This window comes from Oncorhynchus tshawytscha, linkage group LG29, assembly GCF_018296145.1.
Source record: "Oncorhynchus tshawytscha isolate Ot180627B linkage group LG29, Otsh_v2.0, whole genome shotgun sequence".
Lineage (NCBI taxonomy): Eukaryota > Metazoa > Chordata > Actinopteri > Salmoniformes > Salmonidae > Oncorhynchus > Oncorhynchus tshawytscha.
The window spans coordinates 27,809,525-27,832,298 of NC_056457.1; the positions used below are offsets into that span (position 1 = coordinate 27,809,525).

The window sequence follows — 22,774 nt, forward strand, 5'->3', positions numbered from 1 at the left end:
CTTCCCCTGAAAATGAGTTGACAACACTGGTTCTGGATCAACTTTGTGATCATTACCAAAGCTAAGATGAGTTTTCATTAGTGTAGTTAGACCACTGGGAACGGCTTTGATCACACGAATAAACTCTCTGAAAGGTATTGGAAACTATTTTGTTCATATGTGAGAATATTACCCTTGTTGTCGAAAACATCAAGAACGAAGTCAATATTCCTCTCATGCCAGCTGGGGCAGAACAATGACTTATTCCTTGTAAGGCTCAGGCCTTTTTTTCTAAAGCTCCGACGTGAAGAGCACTGACGTCAAGTCAGAGTACGTTCTTTGCCATGTTACCGTAATATGCCATTTTATTTTGTTGCCATTTTATCGTTCTCAAATTAGCAAAGCACTTTTTTTCTCAACGTATTCACACACATGATGAGAAATGTACATTGTGGTCATTACCACTATCAAACGCTAGATGTCCTGACATGACCGTCCAATCTGCTAAATCCTCCAGACACCCCTGTCCTAGTAGGCCAATGGAACTGGAAAATATAGCTCCACTCCGGGTGACGCGCGGAACGGAAAACAGAACCGGTCCAGGCGGAACGGTAACATTTTAGTGCTGGTTTTGTGCATAAATGACTAACTTTCCGATCTTTGTCAAATGTTATACGTTACTAAGCGTGTGAGTTGAAATAGCCGAATAGTGGTTATTATTTTACTTTACCATGATGTCAGACTGGGCCTCCATGCGGGTGAGGGGTTTTTTATTATCCAAAAGCTAGTTGCTAACTAGTGAACAATCGGCTAACAAAAGTTATCAAAATATTGGCCTGTTATAAAAGAAGATGTCAGGCTTTAATTTCGGGTCTGGATCCACGAACACCGGCGGAGGGTTTTCGTTTGGAGGCACTGCCAGGTAAGAAGTGTTGGCCACGGCTCACGGAAATTAGCTGATTTATCTCGATTTATTATGTTAATTAACTTACCCAGCATGGATTGTTACCAACTGGCTAACTAGGTAGTTAACTAACGTCAGCTATCCAGTAGTAATCGGAATAAACCCCACTGTTAAAATTGTGACGTTAAGTAGTTCTCTAACTATATTAGAATAAAGAAGCATAACGTTACTACTTAGTCCAAGGACCTTCTTTAGCTACATGCTGCCACATACTCCATCTAAACGCGAGGCGATTCTCAATTACGGTACGGTTCTTAGAAACATAAATCCCTCTACTTTCATATCACAGCAATAATTTCACAAATGCAAAATACACACATTACTGTACACTGTTTTAACTGTTGCAGCGACAGTTTTTTTTCAGTGACAACATAATTGTGGCACCTGTCTTCCGTTTTACACAGACGTTCAGAAACGCAGATAGCTAATTAGTACAGGTCTTCCTCATTCACACAGGTCGTCTTCCGTATGTTTACCGTAAACAAGCGCAGTAACATGGAAATGTGGGAATCCTAACCCTATAAAGGTTGTATCACTTTAACCTTTTAAGCTGATATGAAAGATAAGGACCTCATGCTTCCAAAACCGTACAGTACCACAAAACACCCCCCTACAGAAGACTCCTTCGTCCAATGACTCATATGTGTAATATAATATAATGGAACTGAGAGTCATGATCAACTGCTAACTACCACATGTGCTATGGATGCATCAACTACTTGTGTTTCTCTTCTGAATGTGTGTGTTTGCTAGAGAGGGAGGCTGTGTGATCGTTTGTAATCCGTGTGAGTTTTAGACTTGGGGCTTTGCTGTCATCCTTACTGTACCCATTCAACATCAAAACAGATATACATTGTTTGTGACAGTGTCATAAAAACTGTAATATAACAGGTGAGGCATAGTAAAGTTTTGTACTTCTCACCTCTCTCATTCTCACCCCCTCTCTCTAGTACCCCAGCTGCAGCAGTTATGGGTGGCTTTACTCTGGGGGGTACAGCCTCCACCACCACCACCTCTTCTCTGGGCCTGGGGGGGTCCCTGTTTGCACAGAAACCTACTGGGGGGTTCTCCTTTAACACTCCTGCCTCAGGTAGGTACACACGAGGTTGATTAATTAGGGCCGATTTCAAGTCTTCATAACGATCAAAAATCTGTATTTTTGGACATCAATGCCTTTCTTAAAATCAATACACAAGTATATATTTTTAAATTGCATATTTAGTTAATATTGCCTGCTAACATGAATTTCTTTTAACTAGGTAAATTGTGTCACTTCTCTTGCAACAGAGTCAGGGTAACGTTATATGCAGCAGTTTGGGCCGTCTGGCTCGTTGCAAACTGTGTGAAGACTATTTCTTCCTAACAAAGACAGCCAACTTCGCCAAACGGGGGATGATTTAACAAAAGCGCATTTGTGAAAAAAAGCACAATTGTTGCACGACTGTACCTAACCATAAACATCATTGCCTTTCTTAAAATCAATACACAGAAGTATATATTTTTAAACCTGCATATTTAGCTAAAAGAAATCCTGGTTAGCAGGCAATATTAACAAGGTGAAATTGTCACTTCTCTTGCGTTTATTGCATGCAGAGTCAGGGTATATGCAACAGTTTGGGCCACCTGGCTCGTTACGAACTAATTTGCCAGAATTTTACATAATTATGACATAACATTGTAGGTTGTGCAATGTAACAAGAATATTTAGACTTATGGATGCCACCTGTTAGATAAAATACGGAACGGTTCCGTATTTCACTGAAATAATAAATGTTGTGTTTTTGAAATGATAGTTTCCGGATTCGACCATATTAATGACCTAAGGCTCGCATTTCTGTGTGTTATTATGTTACAATTAAGTCTGATTTGATATTTGATAGAGCAGTGTGACTGAGTGGTGGCAGGCAGCAGCAGGCTCGTAAGCATTCATTCAAACAGCACTTTCGCGTGTTTTGCCAGCAGCTCTTCGCAATGCTTCAAGCATTGAGCTGCTTATGACTTCAAGCCTATCAACTCCCAAGATTAGGCTGGTGTAACCAATGTGAAATTGTAAGCTAGTTATTGGGGTGTGCGCTAATAGCGTTTCAAACGTCACTCGCTCTGAGACTTGGAGTAGTTGTTCCCCTTGCTCTGCAAGGGCCGCAGATTTTGTGGAGCGATGGGTAACGCTGTTTCGAGGCTGGCTGTTGTCGATGTGTTCCTGGTTCGAGCCCAGGTAGGGGCGAGGAGAGGGACGGAAGCTATACTGTTACACTGGCAATACTAAAGTGCCTATAAGAACATCCAATAGTCAAAGGTATATGAAATACAAATGGTATAGAGAGAAATAGTACTATAAATACTATATTAACTACAACCTAAAATATCTTACCTTGGAATATTGAAGACTCGTTAAAAGGAACCACCAGCTTTCATATGTTCTCATGTTCTGAGCAAGGAACTTAAACGTTAGCTTTCTTACATGGCACATATTGCACTTTTACTTTCTTCTCCAACACTTTGTTTTTGCATTATTTAAACCAAATGGAACATGTTTCATTATTTATTTGAGGCTAAATTGATTTTATTGATGTATTATATTAAATTAAAATAAGTGTTCATTCAGTATTGTTCTAATTGTCATTATTACAAATAAAAAAATTTTTAAATCGTCCGATTAATCAGTATCGGCTTTTTTTGGTCTTCCAATAATTGGCATTGGCGTTGAAAAATCATAATCGGTCGACCTCTAGTACACACCACACACACACATCTTTACGACTGTCTGTTTGTCTCCCTCTGCAGACCTGCCTCATGCTTGTTTCTTTCACCCACGCACAAAGAAATGCACAGACATCACCATAGGTGTAGGTGATTATTGTAGTTATGGAGTTGTGTTCTTGTTTCACTGCAGGTGTTGCTGCACCCACTAAAGGCCGTACGTTAGGCAAATGTTCTGTCAACGTAGCGACACATCTGTCATGACGTCCTCGTCTACCATTGGCTGATCCCAATTTGAGCCTTAGCATGACAAACCAGTAGTAGCAGTCTCTGCAGATGAATTCGTTGACGTCATACGGTTGAATCTACCTTTAACCCAGCTCTTTCCTGGTCTCTCCCAGGTGCCCCAGCAGCCTCTACCACAGGCTTTAGTATGGCCTTCAATAAACCGTCTGCCTCGGCCCAACCCTTCTCCCTCACTGCTGCCTCCTCAGCCCCCTCAGGGGCAGGACTGACGCTAGGCTCCGTCCTCACCTCTACCGCTCCACAACAAGGAGCCACAGGATTTGCTCTCAACCTAGGGGGTGTGGCCCCATCCACAGGTCTATCGTTGGGTTCCAGTATGTTCTCTAACATGGCTCCTACTGGTTAGTTAACTACATCTGTCTGTTCTCTAACATGACTCCTACTGGTTAGTTAACTACATCTGTCTGTTCTCTAACATGACTCCTACTGGTTAGTTGGTTAGTTAACTACATCTGTCTGTTCTCTAACATGACTCCTACTGGTTAGTTAACTGCATCTATCTGTTCTCTAACATGACTCCTACTGGTTAGTTGGTTAGTTAACTACATCGATCTGTTCTCTAACATGACTCCTACTGGTTAGTTGGTTAGTTAACTACATCGATCTGTTATCTCTCCTTATTTAGAGGTAGTGTATGATCTGTTATCTCTCCTTATTTAGAGGTAGTGTATGATCTGTTATCTCTCCTTATTTAGAGGTAGTGTATGATCTGTTATCTCTCCTTATTTAGAGGTAGTGTATGATCTGTTATCTCTCCTTATTTAGAGGTAGTGTATGATCTGTTATCTCTCCTTATTTAGAGGTAGTGTATGATCTGTTATCTCTCCTTATTTAGAGGTAGTGTATGATCTGTCAGTTGTTTTCTTTGTGTGTCACCTTTCTGGTGACGTAATAGTCATAGGTCTGTGTCAGTCCACTCTGGGAGGACTGGGGTCAGCATTACGCTTGTATGGGACTAACACATGTGCGAGCTTGATTCTGTATGCGTGTTTGTGTCATCGGGTTTATTTGTGTTAACTCTTGTGTGTGTTTCCAGGTTTGGCCCAGACCACTCTTGGTTCAGGGGGGTTGACGTTAGGTTCTCTAGTCTCTACTTCGACGGCGATCTCAACAGCCCCCAGCCTTGGACTGGGCGGCGTTGACTTCAACACTTCCTCAGAGAAAAAGAGCGACAAATCATTAGGGGCCAGCCCACAGTAAGTACTACTGACTGACACCTGTCTGGACCAATAAGATTCCGCAGTGTGACCAATGACTGATTGCAGTTGCCCCTTATGGTTGTCATAATGAGTTTTTCGCTCTCTCTTTCAGTGACAGTAAAGCGTTGAAAGATGAAAACTTGCCTCCAGTCATCTGTCAGGATGTAGACCATTTCCAGTAAGTGAAGAAGTCGTGCATCGTCATGTGCGTGTGTCTACGCACATCTCTAACACGGTGGTCATGAATATCCATTGTGTTGACGTGTGAGTTTCTACCGTCCTGTAGGAAGTTTGTGAAGGAGCAGAAGCAGGTTCACGAGGAGATCAGCAGGATGTCATCTAAAGCCATGCTGAAGGTTCAGGACGACATCAGGAGTCTCAAACAGCTGCTGTCTGTCAGCGCCTCGGGACTACAGAGAAACGCCCTGGCTATAGGTCACCTGAAGATGGAGGCTGCGCTGGTACACACACTGAAGTCACATTGTCCTTTGAGGAATTCAGGATCAAAACTAAATTGCCCTTAGTGTTGCTGGGCTTGATAGTGTGTGTGTGTGTGTGTGTGTGTGTGTGTGTGTCTGTGTGTGTGTGTGTGTGTGTGTGTAGGAGTTGAAGAATGCAGACATAGCTCTACGGACTCAGAAGACACCCCCTGGACTCCAACATGAAAACTCAGCTCCCTATGAGTGAGTAGTCCCATCATCGTCACACCCCCCTGAACTTACCTTATCACATTGTCCTTTAGAACCACACAGATTCATCTACTGCATTTTATCCCTAATAAGTTGAATCCTGTCTCTCTTCTGTCATTCTCTCTTTCTGTGTCTCTGTCTTTCTCTCTAGTTATTTCCGGTGTTTAGTGGATCAGTTTGAGGTCCAGCTGCAGCAGTACAGACAGCAGATAGAGGAGCTGGAGAATCACCTCTCTACACAGGGCAGTGGATCACACATCACACCACAGGGTGAGAATCACCTCTCTACACAGGGCAGGGGATCACACATCACACCACAGGGTGAGAATCACCTCTACACAGGGCAGTGGATCACATATCACACCACAGGGTGAGAATCACCTCTACACAGGGCAGGGGATCACACATCACACCACAGGGTGAGAATCACCTCTACACAGGGCAGGGGATCACACATCACACCACAGGGTGAGAATCACCTCTCTACACAGGGCAGTGGATCACACATCACACCACAGGGTGAGAATCACCTCTACACAGGGCAGGGGATCACACATCACACCACAGGGTGAGAATCACCTCTACACAGGGCAGGGGATCACACATCACACCACAGGGTGAGAATCACCTCTCTACACAGGGCAGTGGATCACACATCACACCACAGGGTGAGAATCACCTCTCTACACAGGGCAGGGGATCACACATCACACCACAGGGTGAGAATCACCTCTACACAGGGCAGGGGATCACACATCACACCACAGGGTGAGAATCACCTCTCTACACAGGGCAGGGGATCACACATCACACCACAGGGTGAGAATCACCTCTCTACACAGGGCAGGGGATCACACATCACACCACAGGGTGAGAATCACCTCTCTACACAGGGCAGGGGATCACACATCACACCACAGGGTGAGAATCACCTCTCTACACAGGGCAGGGGATCACACATCACACCACAGGGTGAGAATCACCTCTCTACACAGGGCAGGGGATCACACATCACACCACAGGGTGAGAATCACCTCTACACAGGGCAGGGGATCACACATCACACCACAGGGTGAGAATCACCTCTCTACACAGGGCAGGGGATCACACATCACACCACAGGGTGAGAATCACCTCTCTACACAGGGCAGTGGATCACACATCACACCACAGGGTGAGAATCACCTCTCTACACAGGGCAGGGGATCACACATCACACCACAGGGTGAGAATCACCTCTCTACACAGGGCAGTGGATCACACATCACACCACAGGGTGAGAATCACCTCTACACAGGGCAGGGGATCACACATCACACCACAGGGTGAGAATCACCTCTCTACACAGGGCAGGGGATCACACATCACACCACAGGGTGAGAATCACCTCTACACAGTGCAGGGGATCACACATCACACCACAGGGTGAGAATCACCTCTCTACACAGGGCAGGGGATCACACATCACACCACAGGGTGAGAATCACCTCTCTACACAGGGCAGGGGATCACACATCACACCACAGGGTGAGAATCACCTCTCTACACAGGGCAGTGGATCACACATCACACCACAGGGTGAGAATCACCTCTCTACACAGGGCAGTGGATCACACATCACACCACAGGGTGAGAATCACCTCTCTACACAGGGCAGTGGATCACACATCACACCACAGGGTGAGAATCACCTCTCTACACAGGGCAGGGGATCACACATCACACCACAGGGTGAGAATCACCTCTCTACACAGGGCAGTGGATCACACATCACACCACAGGGTGAGAATCACCTCTCTACACAGGGCAGGGGATCACACATCACACCACAGGGTGAGAATCACCTCTCTACACAGGGCAGGGGATCACACATCACACCACAGGACTCCTGACTTCACACTTAACACTTTGTTGTGTTTCTCTCCTCATACTACATGTGTAGATCTGTCTCTGGCCATGCAGAAGTTGTACCAGACGTTTGTTTGTCTGGCTGCTCAGCTCCAGTCAGTACACGAGAACGTCAAGGTAAGTCCTACAGACCGCTAACAACATCACCTTGACCAATCACCAAGAGCTAAAAATAAAGTATTTAGAATGAAGCGATTGGGGTTCTTCCTCTATGGTAGATCCTGAAGCAGCAGTACCTGGGATACCGCCGGGCCTTCCTGGAGGACTCCACTGATGTTTTCGAGTCCAAGCGGGCGGCCAGTAAGAAGTGGAAGAGCGCCCCACGCATCACAATTGGTCCCGCCCCGTTCGGCAGTGTCCCTAACGCAGCAGCGGTCGCCATGGCAGCCACGCTGAGCCAGCAGCAGCCCGGCCCAGGTGTGAACTCCGCCTTCAAGTTCTAGAATCCTGACCCTTTATATTTGACCTTTCACCTTACCAACCCCTCAGTCTGACAGGGGGAGGAGGGAGACTGAGGGGGAGAGTGAGAAAGTGGAGAATGAAAAGCAATGTAGCCAGTGCCAAACGTTTAGTTTAGTTTCTTTTCTTTCTCTGGAAAGGGTGAGAGCTGGAGGATTAGAGGAAGAAAACATGAAAGGATCATAGCAAGCGCCAAACCCTTTTTAGTAATTTCTTTATGTGGTTTGGAGCTAAATGTGTCAGAAGTTACCAGAAGGGTCTCTAGCAGGCTGTTTGTTGAAACCGCCTGTCCATAAACCTAGCAACCATTTATTCTTCAGGTAGTCTAGTGGTTAGAGCGTTGGGCCTGTAACTGAAAGGTCGCTAGTTGGAATCTGACCCTACTTGATAATGGCATTCCCTGGCTGTGATTCTACTCTGAGGGTGTCTCAGGGAGAGTTGGGATATATATATGAAATAGAACAAACCTAAGCATCCACCAAATGATTATTATATTCAGATGGCTATGCTTTTCATCTCTATCTCTCTCTCTCTATCGATCTATATCTAAAATAGAAGCACTTAACATGATCTCTGTAAGGCTCTTCCTCTACTGGAAACAAGGAGGGATGGGACTTAAAATGAAGGATGAATAAAGAAGTGTAGAGGGTTCAGATTACTGGACACACTGGGGTGTTCATTCACAGCTCTCAGATCTGTCCCAGACAGACTAGAATCCCTTCAATAACTGTACCTGGAGGCCGAATGTCTTTCGGTTCAGTCTCTATTTGAAGATTGTTTTAATGATGGTGCTTTGTGGTGAAGCTGAATTAGTTTGGTTTTTATTGAGAATAACATATTGTATAGTATGTGGTGCTGCCAAGTGAGTGTTCTGGCACCCTTTAGGAGTCAAATCGCTTTAGTTCCAAAACTGAGCCTCAACTTGTTTTTTCGGGGGGGGTTGTACAAACTGGTTTAGATGAGGTGTGTGTGTGTGTGTGTGTGTGTGTGTGTGTGTGTGTGTGTGTGTGTGTATGCCTTGATGCACACTTACAAGTTAGACCGACAGTGTATTGCACGTGTCAGTCTCATTCCACGGAGGGCCGAGTCTCTGCAGGTTTTCTGTTCTGCCTGATAGTTAATTGACCCGGTGTCCCAGGTCTAAATCAGTCCCTGATTAGAGGGCAACAATAAAACAAGGCAGTGGAACTGTCTTAAGGTCCAGAGTGCAGTTTGATGGGTGTATAGCCTAGTGTTACAAACATAGTGTTACTCACTGCAGTGGTTCCCTACTCCGTTCCTTCAGTACCCACAACAGTACGCTTGTGATTCTACTGGTCAAGGGCTTGATGATTAGTTGACAGGTAGGATCTGGTGTGCTTGTCCGGGGACATAACAGAAATATGTACTGTTGGGGTACCAGAGTGGGGGAACACTGACTTACTGTACAGGTCATGCAGAAGAGGTTGTTTTCTGTGTTCATTTCAGTTAAAGATTTGAAGTGTTGAAATGAAATGAATCCCTTTTTGTAACCATGGCAGCTTCTTAAAGTTACCATGGAGTTGTCACGGCAATAATAGCAGGCTCTGGTTACCAAAGTGGCCAGGTGTCTGTATGTAGATAGAACATTGACTGACTGCCGTAGCTGGTGATGGTCATTGGGTATAACCAGAGTATCCCAACCAGGGTTTCCTAACCAGGGGTACTAGACCTATCCACAGGGGGTACTGGAGAAGACTCATGAGACATAGGGCATGAGGGGGTACTGGAGAAGACTCATGAGACCATAGGGCATGAGGGGGTACTGGAGAAGACTCATGAGACCATAGGGCATGAGGGGGTACTTCAGGGGTACTACTGGGGTAGAAGACTCATGAGACCATAGGGCATGAAGGGGTACTGGAGAAGACTCATGAGACCATAGGGCATGAGGGGGGGGTACTACTTCCAGGGGTACTAGGACTATCCACAGGGGGTACTGGGGTAGAAGACTCATGAGACCATAGGGCATGAGGGGGTACTGGAGAAGACTCATGAGACCATAGGGCATGAGGGGACCATAGGGCATACTTCCAGGGGTACTAGGACTATCCACAGGGGGTACTGGAGAAGACTCATGAGACCATAGGGCATGAGGGGGTACTTCAGGGGTACTAGGACTATCCACAGGGGTACTGGAGAAGACTCATGAGACATAGGGCATGAGGGGGTACTGGAAGACTCATGAGACATAGGGCATGAGGGGGTACTTCAGGGGTACTAGGACTATCCGGGCAGGGGGTACTGGAGAAGACTCATGAGACATAGGGCATGAGGGGGTACTGGAGAAGACTCATGAGACCATAGGGCATGACTGGAGAAGACTCATGGGGGGGGGGGGTACTACTGGAGAAGACTCATGAGACCATAGGGCATGAGGGGGTACTGGAGAAGACTCATGAGACCATAGGGCATGAGGGGGTACTTCAGGGGTACTAGGACTATCCACAGGGGTACTGGAGAAGACTCATGAGACATAGGGCATGAGTGGGTACTTCAGGGGTACTAGGACTATCCACAGGGGTACTGGAGAAGACTCATGAGACATAGGGCATGAGGGGGTACTTCAGGGGTACTAGGACTATCCACAGGGGGTACTGGAGAAGACTCATGAGACATAGGGCATGAGGGGGTACTGGAGAAGACTCATGAGACCATAGGGTTACTGGTCAAATGCATGAGGGGGTACTCTGGGCAGAACACAATTCAGTTGGTGGTAAAGTACCCCAAAAAGGTTGGGAACCACTATTCTAAAGCACGTGTCAAATTCATTCCATGAAGGGCCGAGTGTCGGTGTTTTCACTCCTCCCTTGTACTTGACTGATGAATTAAGGTCCCTGATTAGTAAGGCACTCCTCTCACACGGTTGTCTGGGTCGTCATTGAAAGGAAAAAATAGACACTAGACCCTCCATGGAATGAGCTTTGCACCCCTGGTCTAAATACACACTTCTACCTGACAGTCCATCCAACTTTGAATGTATCACTGTGTGTTTTCCATGAACCTTTTTGAGATAATGATTTATCAGTATTTCCTACACACACTACTTAACACTGGCGGGTGGTCTACCATGCAGGCCTAGCTGGCTCCAGGAAATAGATAGCAGAGGGGCTGATGACCTTCTGTACAGATGGAACCTAGTTTTCTTTAGTTTCATTATCTATTCAATAGAAGGGCTTCAGTATTACATCACTCACTAGTTTATCAAGGGAGAGACCGTGATCTTGCTGCTCGTATCGACTGCTTGGAGAAAGCCAGTGGGAACATTGGTACCAAGAATCAGTATTTTTCTGTATTCTGAGTGACAATTTGTGCTCTGAGATAATCAACTGCTGCTCTGACCTGTCTGTCCACCCTCTCACGCTAACCTTCCAGAACCACTCTGAAATATTCTAGAATGAGTAGATAATGTGGAACTGGAACTCTGATTGGTTCTGGAACTCATAGGGCTGCTGCAGATGGCAGACTCCTGTTAGTGTATAACAGTGATGGCTAACAGGACCATGATGAATCTTTGGCCTTTTTGAGGGCTTCAATGAGATCAGAAGACTCCTAGTGGTTGGACTGACTGGCTGAGACAGTCCCTCCACTCAGTGTACGGACTCAGGGCTAGCTACATAGAGCCAGGGAGCTGCTCTGGGATGTAGTATGTACAACACTGATGTTATTGGCTGGAGAGGTGTAGTTTCCCTATTGGATTACTTTACTAACACAGATGGCAGTACTGGGGCCTGTTCTGGAGGGTTTCACATATTTTATATATATATACATACAGTTGAAGTCGGACGTTTACATACACTTAGGTTGGAGTCATTAAAATGTGTTTTTCAACCTCTCCACACATTTCTTGTTAACAAACTATAGTTTTGGGAAGTCAGTTAGGATATCTACTATATGCATGACACAAGTCATTTTTCCAACAATTGTTCAGACCGATTATTTCACTTATAATTCACTGTATCACAATTCCAGTGGGTCAGAAGTTTACATACACTAAGTTAACTGTGCCTTTAAACAGCTTGGAATATTCCAGAAAATTATGTCATTGCTTTAGAAGCTTCTGATAGGCTAATTGACATCATTTGAGTCAATTGGAGGTGTACCTGTGGATGTATTTCAAGGCCTACCTTCAAACTCAGTGCCTCTGCTTGACATCATGGGAAAATCAAAAGAAATCAGCCAAGACCTCAGAAAAAGAAATTGTAGACCTCCACAAGTCTGGTTCATCCTTGGGCGCAATTTCCAAACGCCTGAAGGTACCACATTCATCTGTATAAACAATAGTACACAAGTATAAACACCATGGGACCATGCAGCTGTCATACCGCTGAGGAAGGAGACGTGTTCTGTCTCCTAGAGATGAACTTACTTTGTTGTGAAAAGTGCAACTCAATCCCAGAACAACAGCAAAGGACCTTGTGAAGATGCTGGAGGAAACAGGTACAAAAGTATCTAAACAAGTCCTATATCGACATAACCTGAAAGGCCACTGCTCCAAAACCGCCATAAAAAAGCCGAACTACAGTTTGCAACTGCACATGGGGACAAAGATCGTCTTTTTGGAGAAATGTCCTCTGGTCTGATGAAACAAAAATAGAACTCTTTGGCCACAATGACCATTGTTATGTTTGGAGGGAAAAGGGGGGAGTTTTGCAAGCCGAAGAACACCATCCCAACTGTGAAGCACAGGGTGGCAGCATCATGTTGTGGGGGTGCTTTGCTGCAGGAGGGACTGGTGCACTTCACAAAATAGATGGCATCATGAGAGAGGAATATTGCGTGGATATATTGAAGCAACATCTCAAGACATCAGTCAGGAAGTTACAGCTTGGTCACAAATAGGTCTTCCAAATCAACAATGACCCCAAGCATACTTGCAAAGTTGTGGCAAAATGGCTTAAGGACAACAAAGTCAAGGTATTGGAGTGGCCATCACAAAAATTGTGAGCAGAACTGAAAAAGCGTGTGCGAGCAAGGAGGTCTACAAACCTGACTCAGTTACACCAGCTCTGTCAGGGGTGAATTTTGGCCCATTCCTCAACTTATTGTGGGAAGGCTACTCGAAACGCTTGACCCAAGTTAAACAATTTAAAGGCAATACACTCAATTAGTATTTGGTAGCATGTAAACTTCTGACCCACTGGGAATGTGATGAAAGAAATACAGGCTGAAATAAATCATTCTCTCTACTATTATTCTGACATTACACATTCTTAAAATAAAGTGGTGATCCTAACTGACCTAAGACAGGGAATTTTTACTAGGATTCAATGTCAGTAGTTGTTAGTAGGATTAAATGTGAGGAATTGTGAAAAACGGAGTTTAAATGTATTTCGCTAAGGTGTATGTTAGCTTCCGACTTTGTTATGTGATATATATACACACACACAGTGGGGCAAAAAAAGTATTTAGTCAGCCACCAATTGCGCAAGTTCTCCCACTTAAAAAGATGAGGCCTGTAATTTTCATCATAGGTACACTTCAAATATGACAGACAAAATTAGAAAAAAAATCCAGAAAATCACATTGAAGGATTTTTAATGAATTTATTTGCAAATTATGGTGGAAAATAAGTATTTGGTCACCTACAAACAAGCAAGATTTCTGGCTCTCACAGACCTGTAACTTCTTCTTTAAGAGGCTCCTCTGTCTTCCACTCGTTACCTGGTATTAATGGCACCTGCTTGAACTTGTTATCAGTATAAAAGACACCTGTCCACAACCTCAAACAGTCACACTCCAAACTCTACTATGGCCAAGACCAAAGAGCTGTCAAAGGACACCAGAAACAAAATTGTAGACCTGCACCAGGCTGGGAAGACTGAATCTGCAATAGGTAAGCAGATTGGTTTGAAGAAATCAACTGTGGGAGCAATTATTAAGAAATGGAAGACATACAAGACCACTGATAATCTCCCTCGATCTGGGGCTCCACGCAAGATCTCGCCCCGTGGGGTCAAAATGATCACAAGAACGGTGAGCAAAAATCCCAGAACCTAGTGAATGACCTGTAGAGAGCTGGGACCAAAGTAACAAAGCCTACCATCAGCAAGGGCATTGAAGATGAAACGTGGCTGGGTCTTTCAGCATGACAATGATCCCAAACACACCGCCCGGGCAATGAAGGAGTAGCTTCGTAGGAAGCATTTCAAGGTCTTGGAGTGGCCTAGCCAGTCTCCAGATCTCAACCCCATAGAAAATCTTTGGAGGGAGTTGAAAGTCCGTGTTACTCAGCAACAGCCCCAAAACATCACTGCTCTAGAGGAGATCTCCATGGAGGAATGGGCCAAAATACCAGCAACAGTGTGTGAAAACCTTGTGAAGAGTTACAGAAAACATTTGACCTCTGTCATTGCCAACAAAGGGTATATAACAAAGTATTGAGAAACTTTTGTTATTGACCAAATACTTATTTTCCACCATAATTTGCAAATAAATTCATAAAAAATCCTACAATGTGATTTTCTGGATTTTTTTCCCCCATTTTGTCTGTCATAGTTGAAGTGTACCTATGATGAAAATTACAGGCCTCTCTCATCTTTTTAAGTGGGAGAACTTGCACAATTGGTGGCTGGCTAAATACTTAGTGTGTATATATATATATGTGTATATATATATATATTTATTTATTTATTTATATATTTATTTATATATATTTTATTTATATTTATTTATTTATATATATATATATATATATATTATATATATTTATTTATTTATATATTTATTTATTTATTTATATATTTATTTATATATATATATATTTATTTATATATTTATTTATTTATATTTATTTATATTTATTTATTTATATTTTATATATTATATATATATATATGCGCGCGCATGCAATAAGGCCCGAGGGGGTGTGGTATATGGCCAATGTACCACGACTTAAACACAACGCAACCTGGAGTGCATGGACACAGTCCTTAGCCTTGGTATATTGGCCATATACCACAAACCCCCGAGGTGCCTTATTGCTATTATAAACTGGTTACCAACGTAATTAGAGCAGTAAAAATAGCTGTTTTGTCATACCCGTGGTATATGGTCTGATTCACCACGGCTGTCAGCCAATCAGCATTCAATGCACGAACCACCCAGTTTATATTTATATATTAAATCAATGCTTGTTGTTGTTGATGCATATATCTGACACAGATAATATTGTGTGCCTTTTGAAACTTGACATGTGAATAATTGTTTGCGCTGCATTTTTTCCTGGCACATGCTAGTTCCTTCACTCGTGGAATCTTGAACCATTTTGGAGAACTTTTCAAATACAACCATAACAGCCAGGAATTAACAGTCGGTTGTGTCCTTGAACTGTTTGTCTCGTTTATGTAAGTGGAATTGCTTTCATTTGATAATAAATTCGTTTTTAAAGGAGCGACCTTGTCTTTGTTTCTTTTTGACTGGTAAATCACTCATTTTAGAAATCCAATTTGGATTTAAGAGAATTAACTAATACTATAGCGGAGGCTGAAACTCCATAATCCAATTTGAGAACCGCTAAAAAGAAACAAGACTGGTGCCCTGAGATTGAGTGAAGGTCCTAACTGCCATGTTTCTATCACATCTACTTTAGGGCAATTCCATTGTAAGGGTGATGCTGAGACTTTTTTTCCAAAATGGATGTCAAACAAGCAGTGATTGCAAAGTTAAACAAACCATACAACTCTATGCACAAGGACGACTTAACAACTTCCACCATCTACACTGTTCTTCAAGTACAGGGCATTCGGAAAGTATTCAGACCCCTTGACTTTTTCCACATTTTGTTACGTTACAGCCTTATTCTAAAATGGATTAAATTGTTTTTTCCTCCTCAATCACAATACACCATAATGACAAAGATTTAAATAAAAATGTTTGAAATGTTTATTTAAAAAAAATACAAAACTGAAATATCACATTTACATAAGTATTCAGACCATTAACTCAGTACTTTTTACTTAGCATCTCCCATTCTTCTCTGCAGATCCTCTCAAGCTCTGTCGGGTTGGATGGGGAGCGTCGCTGCACAGCTATTTTCAGGTCTCTCCAGAGATGTTCGATTGGGTTCAAGTCCGGCCTCTGGCTGGGCCAGTCAAAGACATGTCCCGAAGCCACCCCTGCATTCTCTTGTCTGTGTGCTTAGGGTCATTGTCCTGTTGGAAGGTGAACCTTCACCCCAGTCATAGGTCCTGAGCGTTCTGAATAAGGTTTTCATCAAGGATCTCTCAGTACTTTTCTCCGTTCATCTTTGCCTCTATCCTGACTAGTCTCCCCGTCCCTGCCGCTGAAAAACATCCCCAAAGCATGATGCTGCCACCACCATGCTTCACCGTAGGGATGGTGTCAGGTTTCCTCTAGACGTGATGCTGCCACCACCATGCTTCACCGTAGGGATGGTGCCAGGTTTCCTCCAGATTTGACGGTTTGTATTTAGGCCAAAGAGTTCAATCTTGATTTTATCAGACCAGAGAATCTTGTTTCAAGTGGGCTGTCATGTGTCTTTTACTGAAGAGTGACTTCCCTCTGGCCACTCTACCATACAGGCCTGATTGGTGGAGTGCTGCAGAGATGGTTGTCTTTCTGGAAGGTTCTCCCATCCCCACAGAGTAACTCTGGGGCTCTGTCAGAGTGACCATCGTGTTCTTGGTCACCTCCCTGACCAAGGCTCTTCTCCCACGATTGCTCAGTTTGGTTGGGCGGCCAGCTCTAGGAAGTCTTGGTGGTTCCAAACTATTTCCATTTTAAAAATGATTGAGGCCACTGTTTTCTTGGGGACCTTCAATGCTGCAGAAATGTTTGGTACCCTTCCCCAGATCTGTGCCTCGACACAATCCTGTCTCGGAGCTCTTTAGACAATTCCTTTGACCTTGGCTTGGTTTTTGCTCAGACATGCACTGTCAACTGTGGGACCTTATATAGACAGGTATGTGTGCTTTTCCAAATCATTAAAAATCATCTCAGTTTTGAGTCTTGTAGCAAAGGGTCTGAATACTTATGTAAATAAGGTATTTCTTTGTTTTTATTTTAAATACATTTGCAAACATGTCTGAACCTGTTTTCACTTTGTCATTATGGGGTAATGTATGGGGTAATGTATGGGGTAATGTGTGGGGTAATGTATGGGGTAATGTGTGTAGATTGAGGGGAGAAAAACATTATTGAATCCATTTTAGAATAAGGCTGTAACAATATGGAAAAAGGGAAGGGGTCTGAATACTTTCCGAATGCACTTGTCAATGCGTTTTTGTGAAATGTTTAGTGGAAACTGTTAAAAGTTGTCCTTGTGCAGAGTTGTATTGTTTTTCTTTTGAAATCCATTTAGAAAAATCTGAGTCTCAGCATCACTCCGTTTACTGTGGAATTACCATTTACCATTTGATCTGTGAAAATCAACCCATAGTTCTCATAGTATCAGTAGTCATTGGGTATATCAAGGAGAACAACTTAGATGTGGCCATAAGGTTAGTGTTGTGATGGGAGTCTGAGAAGCCTACTGGAGTCTAATGTAATATAGAACCACTGATCCACAGGGCCCTGAGATGTTACTCTGTTCGCGCTCTTGGACTCACACACAGTCTATACCTCCACTGAACGTTGCAGAGGAGAGGGGGGAACTTGACTTCAGTAACAGACTGTAGTACAGAGGAGTAAGCTATGTTCTCTCTGTCTGTCTCAGGGAGACAGGCGCCCCTGGGGTCTGGCTTGGTAAACCCCTTTGCCTCAGGAGTGGGCTCTAGCACGGGCTCATCAGGCCTTGGAGGTAGTACCTGTCTTTTTACATTAGTCTGTCTCATCCCCATCCATCTACCTCTCTTCCTCCTACTTTTTACTATCCCCCTCTTTCTCACTCTTGATCTCACTTTTTTATCTCTAACTTCTTCTGTTCCTCACCCTTTGTTCCTCCCCCTCTTGTGTAAGACAGGTGGCAGTATTAGGGAATGTATCTGAGTTTTTAAGCTCTTCACTATCTAGGGCTGAAACAACAGTCTGCCTGTAGCTGGGGTCTGGTGTGGGTCTCTCTGCTTTACTCTCTTCATTGGATACCAGCTGCTCTTTCCTCATTGGTCTACTCGTCAGTATATCCTGTTTGGATACCAGCTGCTCTTTCCTCATTGGTCTACTCTCAGTATACCCTGTTTGGATACCAGCTGCTCTTTCCTCATTGGTCTATTCGTCAGTATATCCTGTTTGGATACCAGCTGCTCTTTCCTCATTGGTCTATTCGTCAGTATATCCTGTTTGGATACCAGCTGCTCTTTCCTCATTGGTCTACTCTTAGTATACCCTGTTTGGATACCAGCTGCTCTTTCCCATTGGTCTACTCTTAGGATACCCTGTTTGGATACCAGCTGCTCTTTCCTCATTGGTCTACTCTTAGGATACCCTGTTTGGATACCAGCTGCTCTTTCCTCATTGGTCTACTCTTAGGATACCCTGTTTGGATACCAGCTGCTCTTTCCTCATTGGTTTACTCTTAGGATACCCTGTTTGGATACCAGCCGCTCTTTCCTTATTGGTCTACTCTTAGGATACCCTGTTTGGATACCAGCTGCTCTTTCCTCATTGGTCTACTCTCAGTATACCCTGTTTGGATACCAGCTGCTCTTTCCTCATTGGTCTACTCTCAGTATACCCTGTTTGGATACCAGCTGCTCTTTCCTCATTGGTCTATTCGTCAGTATATCCTGTTTGGATACCAGCTGCTCTTTCCTCATTGGTCTACTCTCAGTATACCCTGTGTGTCAGTGAGCCATTACGGAGGCTTAACTCCCTCTTTTCCTCACATGCCCTTGCAGTTTGTGTGTGTGTGTGTGTGTCTGCCCGCACCCGTGTCCATGAAGTTAAGCTCTTTCCGTCTTGTCATAGCAGCATAGTTAGTGTGTCTGTGTGTCCATGAAGCTAAGCTCTCTCTGTCTGTCTGTGTCTGTCTGTCTGTCTCTCTGTCTGTCTGTCTCAGCAACACTCATGTCTGTCTGTATGTCTGTCTCACTCATGTCGTAGCAGCATAGTGTGTGTGTCCAGGAAGCTAAGCTCTCTCTCTCTCTATGTCATGTCGAGGCAGCATAGTTAGTGAATGTCTTACTAAAGCTTGGCTCCCTCTCTCTCTCCTGCAGTATTTGTTGGGGGTCCAGGTTTCGGGGGGGTTGCAACGGGGGGCTCATTTGGTTTCTCCTCCGCCAGCAAGGCCTCGGGAGGGAGCCTGAGCGCAGGTACACACACACTCCTCACCTCATGTCTCAGCAGACACCCTGTGAGCATTCTAAATATGAATAACTCATGTTCTTTCTCTTTTCCTCCTCCCAGGTTTTGGTAGCAGCAGTAGTTCAGGGTTTAACTTCAGTAACCCCGGGCTCAACGCGTCTGCCGGCCTGACGTTTGGAGTGTCCAACCCTACCGCCACGGGCTTCGGCACGGGAGGTCCCCTGCTACAGCTCAAGAAGCCCCCGGTGGGAAACAAGAGGGGCAAGAGATAGTCCACCGGTGCTCTGAGGGGCAAAGGGAACAGTGTGGTAACAGTTAGGATTTGGGGAGGGAAAGCTGATCCTAGCTCTATGACTTCCAGAACTGTTTGTGTAATGGGTTAAATGGGTCGCAGTCCATCTTCGATGGATTTGGGGAGGGTAGGTTTATTCTAGATCTGTGCCTAAGGGTGACTTCTAGAGCAGTCCATGGGAGGTGGAGACGGGGGTAACAGTCTGTCCCAGATCTCTATTTTTATATCTGTCAGGGAGCATGGGGGAAGGAGCAGGAGGGGGAGGAGCAGGATGTGGGGAGAAGGGGGTGGGTAGGAGCAGGAGGGAGGAAGGGTAGTAGGAGCAGGAGGTAGGGAGGAGAGGGAGCAGGGGGAGTAGGGGGAGGGGGAGCAGGAGAGAGGGAGGAATGGTAGTAGGAGCAGGAGGGAGGGGGAGGAGGGGGAGCAGGTGGGAGTAGGGGGGGGGGGGGTATAGGAGGGAGGGAGGGAATGGTAGTAGGAGCAGGAGGTGGGGAGAAAGGGGTATAGGAGCAGGATGGAGGGAGGAGGTGGTGTAGGAGCAGGATGGAGGGAGGAGGTGTAGGAGCAGGATGGAGGGAGGAGGTGTAGGAGCAGGATGGAGGGAGGAGGGGGTGTAGGAGCAGGATGGTGTAGGAGCAGGATGGTGTAGGAGCAGGATGGAGGAGGAGGGGGTGTAGGAGCAGGATGGAGGAGGAGGGGGTAGGAGCAGGATGGAGGAGGAGGGGGTATAGGAGCAGGGAGGGAGGGGGATAGGAGCAGGATGGAGGGAGGAGGGGGATAGGAGCAGGATGGAGGGAGATAGGAGCAGGATGGAGGGAGGAGGGGGGATAGGAGCAGGATGGGGGGGGGAGGGGGATAGGAGCAGGATGGAGGGAGGAGGGGGTAGGAGCAGGATGGAGGGAGGAGGGGGATAGGAGCAGGATGGAGGGAGGAGGGGGAGGGGGTAGGAGCAGGATGGAGGGAGGAGGGGGGGGATAGGAGCAGGATGGAGGGGGAGGAGGGGGATAGGAGCAGGATGGAGGGAGGAGGGGGGGTAGGAGCAGGATGGAGGGGGGTAGGAGCAGGATGGAGGGGGTAGGAGCAGGATGGAGGGGGGGGGGATAGGAGCAGGATAGAGGGAAGGGGGATGGAGGGGGATAGGAGCAGGATAGAGGGAAGAGGGGGGGATAGGAGCAGGATGGAGGGGGGGGGTAGGAGCAGGATGGAGGGGGTAGGAGCAGGATGGAGGGGGGGAGCAGGATAGGAGCAGGATGGAGGGGGGGGGGGTAGGAGCAGGATGGAGGGGGGGGGTAGGAGCAGGATGGAGGGGGATAGGAGCAGGATGGAGGGAGGAGGGGGGGGGTAGGAGCAGGATGGAGGGGGTAGGAGCAGGATGGAGGGGGGGATAGGAGCAGGATGGAGGGAGGGGGGGATAGGAGCAGGATGGAGGGGGTAGGAGCAGGATGGAGGGGGGGGTAGGAGCAGGATGGAGGGGGGGGGGCAGGAGCAGGATGGAGGTGGGGGATGTAGGGGGGTAGGAGCAGGATGGAGGGGGTAGGAGCAGGATGTAGGGGGTAGGAGCAGGATGTAGGGGGTAGGAGCAGGATGTAGGGGGGTAGGAGCAGGATGTAGGGGGGGTAGGAGCAGGATGGAGGGGGGTGGGAGCAGGATGGAGGGGGGTAGGAGCAGGATGGAGGGGGGTAGGAGCAGGATGTAGGGGGGTAGGAGCAGGATGGAGGGGGTAGGAGCAGGATGGAGGGGGGGATGGAGGGGGTAGGAGCAGGATGGAGGGGGGTAGGAGCAGGATGTAGGGGGGGAGGGGGGAGCAGGATGGAGGCATATCTAGCCAGTAACTAGTTTCAACAAACAGTTCAAACCGATCAGCACATTTGGAGAAGTTTCATTACCTGTGTGTTAAATTGTAAACCTTTATTATTGTTTCATCGTGATTGCTGGGGGGGTTTTATACACTGTGTGTGTGTGCGTTTGAGAGAGCGAAAGAGTGTGTGTGTGTGTGTGCGCGTGCAAGGGAGAGAACTTGGCCATGCTGAATGTCCCACACAGCCCTTCATACAAGTTAGAACCTGAAAGGGATTGATCATAACCATAATTGGAAATAACCTCTGTACCGGAACTGGTGTTCGTCAGTCAGTCAATAGATCACGGTCTTATTGTTTGGTGGGTGGAGGGTGATCCTATTGCTGTCTGTTTTCCAGTTGTCTATTCTGATTCTCTGTCACCAAATAGTGATGCCATTAGCTTTTCTTTTCATCTGAGGTGATGAAGGTAAACTTGTATTTTCAAACAGCGGTTTAATAATAAAAGTTATGTTGATGATTCTTTGTCTTGGTATGACTGTGTTATTGTTGAAATGTTTCTCTTCTGAGCAGACAGGCTGTCCATGTATAAACGGAAAATACTAAATGGGATTCTTGGGATGTGTAACTCTGTCAACCCATTGATGTTTAAATGTAAACTGTAAGAGTTAGGGCACAGATGGAACAAGAAGCTATGGTTAATTATGAATATATTAGTTATAAACAAGGATGAAGGTTTAGTTAAATGTCTGGTTAGGGTTTAGGGTAGGGAAGTTACAAGGATGATGAGGCAGCCTATAGGAAGGTCAGACACTGCCAGGACAACAACCTCTCCCTCAACGTCAGCAAGACCAAAGGAGCTGATTGTGGACAACAGGAAACGGAGGGGCGAGCACAACCCCATATACATCCATGGGGCTGTGGTGGAGCGTGTCGAGATCTTCAAGTTCCTTGGTGTCCACATCACTAAGGAATGAACAATGTTCACACACACACCAACACAGTTGTGAAGAGGGCACGACAGCGCCTCTTCCCCCTCAGAGGGCTGAAAAGATTTGGCATGGGCCCTCAGAACCTCAGTTCTATTGCTGCACAATTTAAGAGCATCTTGACTGGCTGCATTACGGCTTGGTATGTCAACTGCAAGGCACCTGACCACAAGGCGCTACAGAGGGTGGTGAGTACGGCCCAGTACATCCCTGGGGCCCTTCCAGGCGGTGTCAGAAGAAGGCCCAAACAATTCAGACTCCAGCCACCTAAGC

At 45.8% G+C, this 22,774-nt stretch overlaps 1 protein-coding gene across 7 annotated transcripts; it reads left to right on the forward strand.

Annotated features, from left to right (window-relative positions):
• Positions 1-19,977, forward strand: LOC112227654 (nucleoporin p58/p45-like). 7 transcript variants are annotated; one of them, XM_042308635.1, is made up of 13 exons: positions 1-134; positions 1,894-2,033; positions 4,045-4,290; positions 4,986-5,145; positions 5,261-5,326; positions 5,435-5,609; positions 5,752-5,831; positions 5,989-6,107; positions 7,780-7,862; positions 7,964-8,162; positions 17,899-17,982; positions 19,337-19,432; positions 19,527-19,977. In XM_042308635.1, exons 2-13 carry the CDS (start codon positions 1,913-1,915, stop codon positions 19,694-19,696), a joined length of 1,599 nt encoding a protein of 532 aa, XP_042164569.1. In that variant the 5' UTR covers positions 1-134; positions 1,894-1,912; the 3' UTR covers positions 19,697-19,977. The 7 variants fall into 7 exon arrangements, with proteins under 7 accessions (XP_042164569.1, XP_042164574.1, XP_042164567.1 ...); XM_042308633.1 differs by lacking the exon at positions 1-134 and adding an exon at positions 172-901; XM_042308636.1 differs by lacking the exon at positions 1-134 and adding an exon at positions 172-590.
• The last annotated feature ends 2,797 nt before the right edge of the window (positions 19,978-22,774 follow it).

What these genes read in the sequence shown, in the direction of transcription:
- LOC112227654 (XM_042308633.1), top strand. Translation starts at nt 831, where the DNA reads ATGTCAGGCTTTAATTTCGGGTCTGGATCCACGAACACCGGCGGAGGG. An exon ending in TCGTTTGGAGGCACTGCCAG is followed by an intron (nt 902 to 1,893) that starts GTAAGAAGTGTT and finishes CCCTCTCTCTAG; the next exon opens with TACCCCAGCTGCAGCAGTTA. An exon ending in GGGAGGGAGCCTGAGCGCAG is followed by an intron (nt 19,433 to 19,526) that starts GTACACACACAC and finishes TCCTCCTCCCAG; the next exon opens with GTTTTGGTAGCAGCAGTAGT.